Source organism: Thamnophis sirtalis, unplaced genomic scaffold, assembly GCF_051295495.1.
Source record: "Thamnophis sirtalis isolate CommonGarterSnake01/CBP01778 unplaced genomic scaffold, rThaSir2_p1.2 scaffold_2, whole genome shotgun sequence".
NCBI lineage: Eukaryota > Metazoa > Chordata > Lepidosauria > Squamata > Natricidae > Thamnophis > Thamnophis sirtalis.
This window is the reverse complement of record NW_028261382.1, coordinates 9,081,555-9,097,490: the sequence shown is the minus strand read 5'-3', so window position 1 is coordinate 9,097,490 and position 15,936 is coordinate 9,081,555. Positions and strand designations below refer to the sequence as shown.

Below are 15,936 nucleotides of genomic sequence, written 5' to 3'. Positions count from 1 at the left end.
CTATCTATCTATCTATCTATCTATCTATCTATCTATCTATCTATCTATCTATCTATCTATCATATATCTATCGTATATCCAATCTGTCTGTCTATCTATCTCTGTCTGTCTGTCTGTCTATCTATCTATCTATCTATCTATCTATCTATCTATCTATCTATCTATCTACTATCATATATCTATCTGTCTGTCTGTCTATCTATCTCTCTCTGTCTATCTATCTATCTATCTATCTATCTATCTATCTATCTATCTATCTATCTATCTATCATATCTATCATATATCTATCTGTCTGCCTCTCTGTCTATCATCTATCTATCTATCTATCTATCTATCTATCTATCTATCTATCTATCTATCTATCTATCTATCTATCTGAATTGCATCTTGTGCTGAGGATGCTCCCCCCCTCCCCTTCCACCTCCGGTACAGTGAAAGCTGCCCCCTTGGCTAAAAGTCACATTTTGGATGGCTACTAGTTTCGTGTATTTATGGTGCGTGAGTCATCAGGCTCCCTTCCGATTGGCTGCCGACTTAAACACCCCTGGGACTGCCAGTCCGTTACAGCCATTCTCAGCTTCATTCACAGGTTTATTTAGCTTGCACACAGTGAGATCCATTCAGAAAACTTCATTCATAAAAAAGAAGAAGAAGAAGAAGACGAGAAGGAGGAGGAGGAGGAGAATAGGCGACGTTCTTTCTGTAACATTTCAAAGGAATCGTTCAGCCTAATCTGGAGATGGGAAAAAGAGAGAAGAGACGGCTCCAGAGAATGATGGAGAGACCGACTTTTCTGTAATGTTTCCATTGATGATTGTTCTGAAGATCCGAAGTCCTCCTGTGCCAGAATATCAATCTCTGCGGAGTATTTGAGGGTGACTATGCTACTGAGGGGGTCTTTAAGGGCGAGCAACGCTTTACTTTTGCAGACAGAAACTGAGTTGTGTTCGTAGAACACATTAATCTTGACGTTTTCTTCTCCTTCAAGCTGCCTTTGTCGGATTTTATTTTTAATTTCAGAGAAGTGCTTCCCCCCCCACCTCAACTGATCGAGTCCTTGTTAATCAACCCACTTAGGCTACTTACTTTAAAAAATATATCTTGCTGTTGTTTTTCCAAGAAAGAGATTTCTTGTTGGGTCTTTGTCCTAAATACTTAATTTTTTTTTAAAAAGGTAATCGGGTCTTTAACAATTAATCCTACACAGAATCATGGCACGGAGTGTTGGAAAACTAAGAAGAATTTGGAATTTGCCTTGCTTGAAGTTATTCTAGCTGTTGAGATTAAACAGAGGGAATCTGGGCTTCGTATGTGTTTCACTCTGATTTAATTTCAAACAACCGAATGACCGGACAAACTGAAACAGGGTTTATGAAGAGGAAGAAGCATTCCGGAGACGTTTTACGAGCACCCACAGTCACCAGGAATCCTGTTTTCTTATTTTTTCTATTCAAAATTATTTTGATCTGTCTGGTTCCGTATTTTTTTTGGTCATTCATAAAAAGGCAGCTAGGTTAAGGGTGGGGGGACGGACAGACGGACGGACGAGGAGATTGAGTTACAAAACTTTGCAGGCTATGAGAGAACCCGTTCTCTCTTGCTTGAGTGCACAACTACTGGATGTAGAATCCTTAAGACGACCAGGAATGCTCCACAGGACTAAATATAGTCGTTTCAGAAATGAGTCCCTCACCTCGCTGGAGGAAGACACGTCGTCGAGCGATCTCCTTCGCCTGAAGGCCTCGTCCGCTTCTCCTTCCCCTACGTCGAACACGCTCACTGAAGATGTCCCAGTTGGTACCTCGGACAGCTCCATTTCTTTGTGCACCTTGGTACCTCGCATGGCCAACGTCAAACTGGCCAACCCTTCCACCTTACCAAACCTGAAGAACTTCTGCTTACGGGCGAAAGAGGTGCCAAGGTTGAAACTCACAGAATGCGTCCCTGTTCAAAGCGGCCCAACCGTGCCAGAAACCAGCTTCAGCAGCTCCGTGTCTTCTGGTTATTCCCAGGGAGACCCAGGCAAGGTATTCAGGTCCAAGCCAAACGCCCAAGAGAACTGTGTCTTGTTAGCTGTGGGGGACTCTGCCTTCTTGTCTAAACCGAGCAAAGATCTTGGACAAAAGGGTGAATCCAGCTTGGAGACTGGAATATCCTACGCTGCCCGAGTAAGTAGTTTTCCTTAATCTTTTTTTTTTTTAAAACTCATTCAGATTCGATCATCTGAATGAATACATTTCACAAGATTTGTATAAGAAGTTCCTTTGGAATGAATGCAATGTATTACCATGCAGTCCTTAATGCCATCTTAACAGTGGATCAGCTATGCAATACGTACCTCTCCCTCGTCAATGGGAGGAGCTGGTTTTGCTTCACCACCCTGGAGATTTGCTTATAAAAGGGTCATAAAATTGGGCGCAGCTCACTTAGCAACTGTGTCACTTAGTGACCAAAGTTCCGGTCTCGGTTGCGGTCGTAAGTCGAGGACCAACTGTATCTCTGTCTTACAGTTCAGCTCCTAGCCTTCTAAGTAAACAGATATTTAGCCCACTTCATTTTATATGCTGAAGTCTGGTTCCAAAATGAGAATTGGGGGAGGGGGGCTCAAATGACTCTTGTTTCGTTATTTCCCCCACATTTGGCTAAAAATGCCTTCAAATCCTCCCTTCCTTTAAGCTCTGTCAATAAATAGGAGAGCGCTTTCCTTTGTACAGGGCAAAAATTTGACTACACTTGCAGAGTAATTACAGATGTAAATAGAATAGAATAGAATAGAATAGAATTCTTTATTGCCCAAGTGTGATTGGACACACAAGGAATTTCTCTTTGGTGCAGATGCTCTCCATGTACATAAAGAAAATTAAAATAGAATGCATTCATTAAGAATCATAAGGATAGGATAGGATAGAGTAGAGTAGAATTCTTTATTAGCTGAGTGTGATTAGAATAGAATAGAATAAAATAGAATAGAATAGAATTCTTTATTAGCCAAGTGTGATTAGAATAGAATAGAATAGAATTCTTTATTAGCCAAGTGTGATGGGACACACAAGGAATTTGTCTTTGGTGCAGATGCTCTCAGTGTACATAAAGAAAAATAAAATAGAATGCATTTATCAAGAATCATAAGAATAGGATGGGATGGGATAGAATAGAATAGAATAGAAATTCAGAATGAAGTGGAGTGGAATGGAATAGAATAGAATTCTTTATTAGCCAAGTGTGATGGGACACACAAGGAATTTGTCTTTGGTGCATATGCTGTCAGTGTACATAAAAGAAAAGATACATTCGTCACGAATCATAAGGTACAACATTTAATAGTACAAATAAGCAATAATTTAGATGTTCTTTTATTTGGTGTGATACCCTATCTGAACTACCTTGTAAGAAAATTGGCACATGATGTGTGGAAACAGCATGAAGGAAGTACGGTATCTAGCTAATTCTTTAACTATGTTGAGGAAATGATTCTTTTAAAAAAAGCACACCCAAAGACACAGGAAGACTTCTGCAGCCCACCGAATGCAAACCAGTGAATATTAGGTTAGCCTAACTATTATTCAAACGCAGGCCATGTGCTTTCAGTTCATTGAGCAGGGCATAATGCAAACCCGTTAAATTGGGTCAATGAGGAAAAACAATGGTTCGGTTAATCATGGGTAGTAAGCCTTTCATAAAACCTACAGCCCTACCCCTGGCCTATGCAAATCCTGTCAAAAGAAGAAAGCTCTCGCAGCAGCACTGGCTACTGCCCAAGAGTATTCAGAAATTAGCATGGAGCAGAGAAAGCTTCAGGTCTGTTTTAATGGTGTAATGGAAATGCATTCTGGCTTTCAATCCAGGTGGGCAGATTGCAGTGTTTGATGTTGGAAAGGGTTGGATGGGGTGAAGAGAAGGACCAGGGGAGACAGGATAGCAGGGCTGCCACAGAGAGGAGGGGATCAAGCTATTCTCCAAAGCCCCCCAAAAGCCAAACAAGGAATAATGGATGGAAACTGACCAAGAAGAGGTTTAACCTAGAAACAAGGAGGAACTTTCTGACAGTGAGAACAATCAACCAACGGAACAGAAGTTGCCTTTGGAAGTTGTGGGAGCTTCACCACTTGAGATTTTCAAGAAGAGACTGGACTGCCATTTGTCAGAAATGGTGTAGGGTCTCCTGCTTGAGCAGGCGGTTGGACTAGATGACCAACAGGTCCCTTCCAACACTGTTAATCTGCCACTCACAGGTTAAAAAAAAACCATCAAGAAGATTCATTCCAGGATTCAAAAGGGCAACCCGAATGACTAGGATAATATAGAAAGCAAGGCTAAATTTGTATAAACGAGGACACTTTTTTTTTTCCAAAGGGACCCTACATTTCATTTTATTAAAATTATTTTCCGAATGAGAGCCATAGGGTAGGGGAAAGAGAGCCATCCAGATGGGGATGTCACTAGGGTGAATGAAACTGAATGTTTGGGCCTTTTCTTTATTTTTAGCTGTCTATGCAGAAGTTGTAGAAAATAGGTATATGAAAGAAGCTTAACATGCCTATTTTGTTGCTTCTATTGAAAGTAAGTAAGTAAGTAAGTAAGTAAGTAAGTAAGAAAGAAAGAAAGAAAGAAAGAGAGAGAGAGAGAAAAAGAAAGAAAGAGAAAAAAGACAGACAGAAAGAAAGAGAAAAAGAGACAGAAAGAAAGAGAAAAAAGAAAGACAGAAAGAAAGAGAAAAAAGAAAGAAGGAAAAAAGAAAGACAGAAAGAAAGAAAGAGAAAAAAGACAGACAGAAAGAAAAGAAAGACAGAAAGAAAAGAAAGAAAGAAAGAAAGAAAAAGAGTAAAAAGAAAGAAAGAGAAAAAGAAAGAGAAAAAAGAAAGACAGAAAGAAAGAAAGAGAAAAAGAGACAGAAAGAAAGAGAAAAAAGAAAGACAGAAAGAAAGAGAAAAAAGAAAGAAGGAAAAAAGAAAGACAGAAAGAAAGAAAGAAAGAGAAAAAAGACAGACAGAAAGAAAAGAAAGACAGAAAGAAAAGAAAGAAAGAAAGAAAAAGAAAGAAAAGAAAGAAAGAAAGAAAGAAAGAAAAAGAAAGAAAAGAAAGAAAGAAAACCTTACATCTCCCAAGATTACAATGTTGTCCTTAAATGTCAACATTCTCCTTGAGATTCAGTACCGAAGCATAAAAAATGGGCTGGATGTTAAACTGAAGCTAAATTGGTGCTTGCAGGCAGGCTATTAAAAATGCATGTAAAAAGAATTGACAGATAAACAGAGAGCGAAACCCTACTCCCTTCTGGGCAACTGATGATATTACCTAGTTGGGTAATGAAAGGTCTACAAGAAAACAACCCAGCTCAGAGATCACCGAGGACCCCACAGTCCTTCTACATCCTCCTCTACTCTGGAAACCCCACTCCCTTCTGGCACTGATGATGTTACCTAGTTGGGTAATGAAAGGTCTGCAAGAAAAGCTTAGAAATCACCAAGGACCGTAACAGTTCAACACGGAGCTGCAAATATTATCTTCTGCTGTGACTTTGATTGCATCGTTGTGGCTGCTTATCTTGCTATATTTTTTAGTCCCCTGTCAGCAGGATAAAACTGGCTAGTTTTCCTTGAGAGAGAAGCCTTGGAATAATGTGAGTTTATCACTGAACCTTGAACAGTTAAAAGACCTCGGGTAAAAAAAAGCTAACAGTTGTCCCAGCAACCCTGCAGGAGATAGAGCACCAAAGGACGCCTCATATGGAAGAATATCACAGTTAAGCAGATAAATAATGGCTTTGCATTAAAGATGAGGGCATTGCCACCTTGGCAGAGCATAGCCCTATATTTAAAAAAAAAAACCAACAAACTGTTCAGCCAAGTTCAAGAGGCAAAAAGGAACAAGTTGTCCCATAGAAACCTACCCCTGTGTTATAGCCTAACAGCAGGGACATAAACACATCATGATGCTTCTTTGATGCATTCGAATTGCGGTATTGCAAGCTAATTCTGCCCCCTGCCAGCAGTTCAATCCTGACCTGCTCAAGGTTGACTCAACCTTCCATCCTTCCGAGGTCGGTAAAATAAGGACCCAGATTGTTGGGGGCCAATAAGCTGACTCCGTAAACTGCTTAGGGAGGGCTGTAAAGCACTGTGAAGCGGTATATAAGTCTTAAGTGCTATTGCTATTCCTGCTGCAGGGAGATGGTTTGGGATTCGGTGACTTATTTTCTTTGCCTAAATTGGTGTTTGCAATTCTTCCTAAGTTTAAATTAGTTAAATTAGTTAATTTTAACTAATTAAATTAGTTAAAAATGTTTACCCTCTGCCCCCAGAAGCGTAATTTCTAATGTTGGATTTCCCCCTTACCAGAGGGAGCCGCCTTGTCGAGTACTGTGAAGCTGTTACCATGGCAACTCCACTGCACTGTACAGTAGAAGCCATTTTAAGGCACAGCAGGCTGTATCTTAACAGAACACACACCCTGTGGGGTGTTAGGGGTGTCTTACCCCCACAGTATTTACCATGGAAACTCCACTGCACTGTACAGTAGAAGCCATTTTAAGGCACAGCAGGCTGTACCTTAACAGAACACACACCCTGTGGGGTGTTAGGGGTGTCTTACCCCCACAGTATTTTTTTTTCTAGAGTGTAAGTCATCTATTTCCATTTCCATTTATTGAATTTATAGGCCGTCCAATCCCGGAGGACTCCGGGCGGCTTACAGAAATAAGAAATATTAAAAAGGATTAAAACAAATAAGACACAACAAATAAAAAGAAACACAACATGCACCCAGTCTAAGCGGGGCTGGACCTCAATCAAGAGGTCGACAGCCCCAGGCCTGCCAGAAAAGCCAGGTTTTGATAGCTTTACAGAAGGCCATGAGAGTGGGTAGGGTCTGGATCTCTGTGGGTAGCTCATTCCATAGGGCCGGAGCGGCAACAGAGAAGGCCCTACTCCAAGGCGTCGCCAGCCGGCATTGTCCAGCTGATGGCACCTGGAGAAGGCCCGTCCTGTGCGATCTTATCGGTCTTAGGGAGGTATACGGCAGAAGACGGTCTCGTAGATATCCGGGTCCTAGGCCATGTAGGGCTATGTGCCAAGTTTGGTTGAAATTGCTCACGGAGTTCCAGAGTTATGCTGGAACGAACACACACACACACACACACACACACACACACACACACACACACACAGCCATTTTTATGTATATAGATTGCTGGTCCAAAATAGCCTGGATTAGGTAGGAGGTGAGACAGCTTCTTCTAGGCTACATCTGCACAAAACATAAGCCAAAGCTGACCCCATTGTGTTTAATGTGTTGTGAAGCCAACAACTGTCAGCTATTCAGCAAAACCAGTTTTAAGCAAACATGGACTTCTTGCCTGTGCAATGCCATCTCAAGTGTGCAATGTAAAAGATTCCAGATTAGATTTTAATGTGCAGAAGGTGGATTCATGTGGAAATGCAGGATTCCATTCTTACAGCCATTCAGCCTCTGTTTAAACACACAATAATATCCTTTTTTGTACCAAAAAGACCACAGGCTAAGACTTTTTACCTTATTTTATTTTGATTGTGGTAGGTCGTTCAGGGTTATTGGGAATTGGGCAACATACAGGTTTAATAAAGGAAGCTATTACAGGCTTAAAAATTGCAAACCCAATCTATAATTCACCAACCAATTTCGTTGTATGTAAGTACAATGACAATAAAGATTATACTTATACTTATTTCAGCTGATTTTTCTCGGCAAAAAAGTATAATAATATAACCCGCCTTGAATTTCTTATGGTTCTGATCTCTAAATATAAAATATTTTTTTAGCCCGGGGGCAAAATGTTAATTAAATATCATTTCGTTTAATTAAAAGCAAATAGGGAATACGATGGGTTTTTTTTAATGGACATTATTAATACTTTCTTCTTTTTATCATATTACAAAAAGAATTGTGATTTTAAAAACCCCACATACTGTATATAAACAGTGAGAAATTGCTAGTGGAATTCCCCCTTTAAAAAAAAAGAACCACCAGCACCAGGTGAGTTGGCCAAATTTATTTATATGCAAACACTGACTTTCACTTCCTGGTAAAAGAAAGATCTTTGTTGCATGTGGTTTTTATCTCCTTCTCTTGAAAACCACATTTTCCATCCCTTACTGGCGTATTTTACCACTTCCTACTTACTTTGAGCTTTTTCTGTCCTGACCTCCAAAGTCATCCTTCAAGGCTTTTAAAATGGTGTGGATAGTGGTTGATGAAAACATTCAATTATGTGTATTTTTAAAAAAAATAGCAATCTTTTTAGGAATGGAAGAAAAGGGGGACAAAGGCTAAAATCTAACCAGGAACCAGCTCATAATGACTGCATTCCCAAATTATTTACTGCTGCATTCTATGCTAATGTAGTTTTTTCTCTATTGTTTTTCTATAGCAATAGCAATTAGATTTATATACCGCTTCATAGTGCTCTACAGCCCTTTCTAAGTGGTTTACAGAGTCAGCCTCTTGCCCCCAACAAGCCTGGAGTCTCATTTTACCAACCTCGGAAGGATGGGAGGCTGAGTCAACCTTGAGCCAGTCATGGTTGAACTGCTGGCACTGGGCAGAATTAGCTTCTAATTCTGCAGAATGCAGAATACTGCATTCTAACCACTGCTTCATCATGGCTCTTATCGGCTTCATCCTTTGAAGTTGGTGGCTCATCCTAAAACAGCGTGAAAACTCTTAGCATTGCTTGGATAAAAAGCATCAATTCATCCCATCATTTTACAGATTAAGTGACTATAGCAATAGCAATAGCAATAGCAGTTAGACTTATATACCGCTTCATAGGGCTTTCAGCTCTCTCTAAGCGGTTTACAGAGTCAGCATATCGCCCCCACAGTCTGGGTCCTCATTTCACCCACCTCGGAAGGATGGAAGGCTGAGTCAACCTTGAGCCGGTGAGATTAGAACCGCTGAACTGCAGATAACAGTCAGCTGAAGTGGCCTGCAGTACTGCACCCTAACCACTGCGCCACCTCGGCTCTTGACTGACCCTCAAGTTGTTTTTAATTACCCATGTAGATAGATTTTGCTCCATGATGGTGTTTCCCTGATCTGGTCTTTTGGGTTTTCCAACATTGCCATTGTCAACTGAGTCCACCTTCCTTGCATCATGGGTCTCAAGTAGGATAGTTTAGACCTGGTTATTTGTGCTTCAATTGAGAATTCTGGGCTGATTTATTTGATGACTTCTTGGTTTGTTTTGTTAGTTGTCCATATTATTCTCAGGATCTTCTCCAACATCAATGGCAGAAAGCATCAGTCTTCCTATCCTGCTCTTTCAATCTTTCATTCTAGCAGAGCCTCAACTTTGTAAACATACATCATAGATTTTACTATGTACATTTAGGCAAGAAAAACAAAATGCACAGGTACAATATATGTGGTACCTTGCTCAATAGTAGTAACTGTGAGAGGGATCTTGGAGTCCTAGTGGACAACCATTTAAATAGGAGCCAGCCGTGTGCAGCAGCTGCCAAAAAAGCCAACACAGTTCTAGGCTGCATCAACAGAGGGATAGACTCAAGATCATGTGAAGGATTAATACCCCTTTATAATGCCTTGGTAAGGCCACACTTGGAATACTGCATCCAATTTTGGTCACCACAATGTAAAAAAGATGTGGAGACTCTAGAAAGAGTGCAGAGAAGAGCAACAAAGATGATTAGGGGTCTGGAGGCTAAAACATATGAAGAACAGTTGCAGGAACTGGGTAGGTCTAGTTTAATGAAAATAAGGACTAGGGAAGACATGATAGCAATGTTCCGATATCTCAGGGGCTGCAACAAAGAAGAGGGAGTCAAGCTATTCTCCAAAGCACCTGAGGGCAGGACAAGAAGCAATGAGTGGAAACTAATCAAGGAGAGAAGCAACTTAGAACTAAGGAGAAATTTCCTGACAGAACAAATAATCAATGGAACAGCTTCCCTTCAGAAGTTGTGAATACTTCAACAGTGAACATTTTTAAGAAGATGTTGGATAACCATTTGTCTGAAGTGGTGAAGGGTTTCCTGCCTAAGCAGGGGGTTGGACTAGAAGACCTCCAAGGTCCCTTCCAACTCTGCTATTCCAAACTTCTAGAATCTTTTGTGAGGCATTAATGGCTGCCAAGTGCAACTCTTGAGGTGAACTTCTTGATGGCCTCTTCTATAAAATCCCAGATCATTGACTTCCGCTGTCTTCACTCTTGCCCACCCAAATGCCAACACGTGTACAAAATAGGTCCTAATCCAGAGTATCAAGTTGGGCACAACTGCTCTGAAGAATTGTTCCGCGAGCGAATGAGTCAATATGCAAAACTTCCTACAACTGTTTTCCACAACCTTCCCACAAACTTCTAAAAATAAAGGTCAACAACATGTTTCAGCCTCACAAATTTCTGGTGATATCATCACCTCCGTGGGTCTCCTTTTACTCCAGTTCGTGATTCTCGGACTGAAAACAATGTTTTAAAAGGAAAAGTTGGGATCTTGTGGGGGGGGAAAAGGGAGGGGGGGAAAGGTTATTTTAGCATTTTTCAAAAGTCGCAGCTGGAGAATCCTGGTTTGAGGTATCTCGCTCTGTTTGTTTTTTAAAATCTCTATTGTTTCGTTTAGCTCAGCTGGAAAATAGGGTTGGGGAAGGAAAATGTGGATGAGCAAAAGAGTGCATGGACCATTTGGGATTTTGGGGGAAATCTCACAAAACACTCTTGGACCGGAAGACAAAATAATAAGGCTACTGACTGTACCTCCTCTCCCATAAAGATTTCATTCATTATAATAGCAATAGCACTTAGACTTATATACCGCTTCCCAGTGCTTTCCAGCCCTCTCTAAGTGCTTTACAAAGTCAGCATATTGTCCCCCAATCTGGGTCCTCATTTTACTGACCTCGGAAGGATGGAAGGCTGAGGCAACCTTGAGCCGGTGAGATTTGAACCGCCAAACTGCTGGTAGTGGATGAGCAGCAGCCTGCAGTAATGCACTCTAACCACTATTTGCCTAGATGAGGCATATGGGAGGAATATGGGAGGAGGCATACTGCTTCCTTTCTCTGTCTATTGGCTCATCACAAGAGACCATCCAGACAGAAAGCCATTATTTTTACTGTTGCCTTTGTTACATTTGTGTTGCATTTGTGCTGATAAATAAATAAAGGGAGACTAGTATAGATCTATTTCAAGCTATTTAGCTCTCATCAGCTAGCCATACCCTTACTGGGATTTCAACCTGTGCTGTATTACATATTAGGCAGTTGTGTTAGCCACTAAGCCACAGGATCTCCTTCTTATCAGCTAGGCCAGGGAAATAGCTATCCTAGCTGATAAAGGAGGAGAGCCTGTGGCTTAGTGGCTAACACAACTGCCTAATATGTAATACAGCACAGGTTCAAATCCCAGTAAGGGTATGGCTAGCTGATGAGAGCTAAATAGCTTGAAATAGATCTATACTAGTCTCCCTTTATTTATTTATCAGCACAAATGCAACACACACACACACATACACACACACCTCCATGTTTCATATATTTTAACCCCTCTTCCATGGGTTCTTCTGTGCTGTCTTGGCATCTGTTAATAGAGTCAATGGAATTCAAGGTGGGCTGTACTTAACTCTCTTGTAGGCTTGAAGGTACTCAAGACTGCTAATGCATTTGACCCCCCCCCCCTCAGGCTCATTTCGGTCATCTCATACATTTCCACAGAGATACTATTGGCTTGTACTTCCCGCCTCCTGCCCCCTGCCCATTTTACTTCGCTCTAAGAAACAGCATTTCTAAACCCCTGCCCTGGCCGTGTAGAGACGACTGGAGTGCATAAATGCAAAAGTGTTCCTGTCCCATTGATGATCTCTCTTGGGCATCCAGTGAACTCCTATGACTCAGAGCTTCTTGGACTCATCTGCAGGAAGCCAGAAGATGGCTTTTTAGCTTCTCCCCTGTTGTTTTGCTCGCCTGTGCTGGATGCCAACGTTTAATTATAGCAGTGGAGCTGGAGAATTGGGGAGGCATAAGGACCGGACACTAGTGTTTTCCTTGGAGACCTTGGCAGCTCTGAGTCTTATCGGAGGGGAAGAAGGAGGGAGGTTAGCTGCTCCATCCACTTCCTTTGTAATTACTCTCCGTGAGTCATGAGGATTGACCTCTATGCAAAAGGGCTGGCAGTTGTGTTGAGATCCCAGCTCTCTGACTAAGCAACCAGCCTGCTGAACAACTGTGGGAGTTGTGAATAGTTCCCCCGGAGAGATTTTATGGCCCGCAGAAACTCCACATCCTGTGTCGCTCGCAGTGAATCTAGGGATGCGTTTCTCTTTCTCGAAATCTCGTTTTAGGGAGCAGAATAGAAGTCCCGAGGACTCCTCCAAAAAAGAGTTTAATCCCCTACTGGCCTCTCCCAATTATGAGTCCCATGAAGTTGCAGTTAAAATGCAGGCAGTCCTTGACTTAAAACAGTTCATTGAGTGACCGTTCAAAGTTACAACAGCACTGAAAAGAATGACGTATGATCGTTTTTTTCATACCCTCCTAGGTTGGATCTCTTTTTAATCGTCTTCCACACATTAGTTCTTGCTCTGCCCATCTTTTCTGTGGCAGGCCCTCAAGTGCTGGAAAACAGCTCTCATATCACCCCCTACGTCTTCTTTTGGTTAAACTAGATGTTAATTAATTCCTTAGACTTGAAAGTCATTAGACTAGATGCTCCTTTTTTTTTAGAGGGATGTGTGATGGCTCAGTGGTTAAAAGACACCCAGCTTGTCGGCTGGAGAACTTGACAGCTCAGTTTCAAGAGCCACACAATGGGGTGAGCTCTTGTTTCTTGCTCCTGCCCACCTAGAAAGCCTGAAACCAGAGGTGGCATTCAGCCAGTTCTGGCAAACCAGTAGTGGAAATTTTGAGTAGTTCAGAGAACTGGCAAATAACACTTCTGGCTGGCCCCGCCCCCACCTGTTCACTGCCTCCAGAGTCCCAGCTGATTGTCTGGGTCTTCTGTTGCCCCGCACAGGAGAATGGAGCTGGAAAGCAAACTAGTGGGGTGAGGAGGGAATGGGGATTTTACAGTATCCTTCCCCTGGAGTGGAGAGGGAATGGAGATTTTGCAGTATCCTTCCCCTGGAGTGGGGAGGGAATGGAGATTTTGCAGTATCCTTCCCCTGGAGTGGAGAGGGAATGGAGATTTTGCAGTATCCTTCCCCTGGAGTGGGGAGGGAATGGAGATTTTGCAGTATCCTTCCCCTGGAGTGGGGAGGGAATGGAGATTTTGCAGTATCCTTCCCCTGGAGTGGGAAGGGAATGGAGATTTTGCAGTATCCTTCCCCTGGAGTGGGGAGGGAATGGAGATTTTGCAGTATTCTTCCCCTGGAGTGGGGAGGGAATGGAGATTTTGCAGTATTCTTCCCCTGGAGTGGGGAGGGAATGGAGATTTTGCAGTATCCTTCCCTGGAGTGGGGAGGGAATGGAGATTTTGCAGTATCCTTCCCCTGGAGTGGGGAGGGAATGGAGATTTTGCAGTATCCTTCCCCTAGAGTGGGGAGGGAATGGAGATTTTGCAGTATCCTTCCCCTGGAGTGGGGAGGGAATGGAGATTTTGTAGTATCCTTCCCCTGGAGTGGGGAGGGAATGGAGATTTTGCAGTATCCTTCCCCTAGAGTGCGGAGGGAATGGAGATTTTGCAGTATCCTTCCCCTGGAGTGGGGAGGGAATGGAGATTTTGCAGTATCCTTCCCCTGGAGTGGGGAGGGAATGGAGATTTTGCAGTATCCTTCCCCTGGAGTGGGGAGGGAATGGAGATTTTGCAGTATCCTTGCCCTGGAGTGGGGAGGGAATGGAGATTTTGCAGTATCCTTCCCCTGGAGTGGGGAGGGAATGGAGAGTTTGCAGTATCCTTGCCCTGGAGTGGGGAGAGAAAGGGGATTTTGCAGCATCCTTCCCCTATCACACCCACCAAGCCAAGCCACGCCCACAGAACGGGTAGTAAAAAAATTTTAATCCCACCACTGCGTGAAAGATGAGTAGATTCATAGATACCACTTTGGTGGGAAGGTAACAACATTCCGTGCAATTTTGGTATATAGACATGCTGACGGCATAACCCCAGAGAACATCTTCGGACAATGCTGGCTTCCTCGTTCAAGAAATGAAGATCAGCACCGTGCCCTAGAGTTGAGCAGGGGAAACCTTTATTTTATCTTTATCTTTTCATTTCCTAAACCTAGACACTGGTGGCCTTCCCTATACAATTAGGAGTAAACCATGCATGAATAATCAAAGATGCTAATTTTAATCCCTTGACTATCTCTTTCAAAACACCTTGTTCCTACCTTTTCCTTACGCCAGCTTTTATGGCCTTTAAGGAGCGTCTGATAAGATGAACTCCAGTCAGGACCATTGATGGCAATATTGATTTCTCTCCTCTCTCTCTACTTTTCCTCCCCCACCCCCCACAAGGCTTTGCTCAATTGAGCCTCCCACGCATATGTTGAGGGGAGCTTACTCACAGTCATATGATCTCAGCCTGTGACTCACCTACTCCTCCGAATCTTTGCCTTCATCAAGGGTGGCAAAACCGCAGCCAGCCGGTTTGCAAGATTACTGTTCTTGTGAGGGGAAGGGAAGAGGGGGGGGGAAGAAGGCCTGGAAGCCCACAGGCGTTGAAAAAAATACCGCTGCACACCCTCTCTTTTCAGAGCCGTAACTGCTGATTAATGGATATCTAACCTTGAAGGGGATTTTTCAAAGACTTGATTTGCAGCATACATAAACCTTCAGGCCATTATCTTTTCCCCCTCTTGTAATTGACTACTAATGCTTGGACGAGAGACTTACGGTAACTACAGTGTCGATTCATTAAATAATATATATGATCATCTTTCATAGCTTCCCACCCCGCCTCCTCAAATCATTCCTATGCAATTGTCTGCCAAAAATTAGATCTGATTATTCTTATCCCCTCATGCTACCGGAAGTACCAATTACTATTATATGGTAGCCTTTACATTATTATTAGGAAAGAGCTACCACTATCATAATTCCTCAGAGTGGTTACTCAAAGTCCTTCACCCGCAGCCTTGCAGGAGAGAGAGGGTGAAAAGAACCTTAAATGTAATCGCCTAGGACAGACGAAAATATATATTTTTCAATTTGTGTTTTGGTATGTCATGTGGATCTAGTTAGTTCGCAATTTATGACTTATGTGTCAACTCTTTTACCCCAGAAAAAATGCACAGTAGTCGTTCTCAGTAATTCATTTTAGGGGTGTGTGAGGACTTTATGGCACAGTATCGCAACCCGAACAACTAGACACACGAACAGTTTCCCCCCGAAAGCCATCACTCTGCTAAACAAATAATTTCCTCACCACTGTCAAACTATTCACTAAGTCTGCAGTACTGTTAATCTTCTCATCATTCCTACCACCCATCTCCTCCCACTTATGACTGTATGACTGTAACTTGGTGCTTGTATCCTTACGATTTACATTGATTGTTTCTTAATATGATTTGATTGCATATTTCTACCCCATGACTATCATTAAGTGTTGCACCTTATGATTCTTGACGAATGTATCTTTTCTTTTATGTACACTGAGAGCATATGCGCCAAAGACAAATTCCTTCTGTGTCCAATCACACTTGGCCAATAAAGAATTCTACGTTCTATGTTCTAATACGTGTGGACTTCAACTCCCAGCATTCCCCATCTTAAAACTCTCAAAGTTGACAATCGCTTCCCTATGGTTTAAATGAGCACTCGGAGGCAGATTTTTTTTAGATTCATTGGACAAGATTTTATGGGCTGGATCCGCCATCTTTAAATGAAGCTCATTCATTTCTCCTTTTCTATTTTCATTTCGATTTGTATGGTGGAAGTATGCTTTTATTTATGTTACTGTAAGTCACATGGAATCTCAGGTGGTACATTAGTTTGAGTAAGTGAATCGT

General features: G+C 42.2%; 1 protein-coding gene across 2 annotated transcripts in view; it reads left to right on the top strand.

The window, feature by feature from the left end:
- The first annotated feature begins 380 nt into the window (after nucleotides 1–380).
- Nucleotides 381–15,936, top strand: part of SHC4 (SHC adaptor protein 4) — a 43,724-nt gene continuing 28,168 nt past the window's right edge. Inside the window, exon 1 of one of the 2 annotated variants that reach the window (XM_087704213.1) lies at nucleotides 381–2,169. In XM_087704213.1, coding sequence (XP_087560339.1) covers nucleotides 1,579–2,169 — 591 coding nt within the window. In that variant the 5' untranslated portion in view covers nucleotides 381–1,578. The remainder of the gene's footprint in view (nucleotides 2,170–15,936) is intronic. The other variant, XM_087704214.1, reaches the window with a different exon arrangement.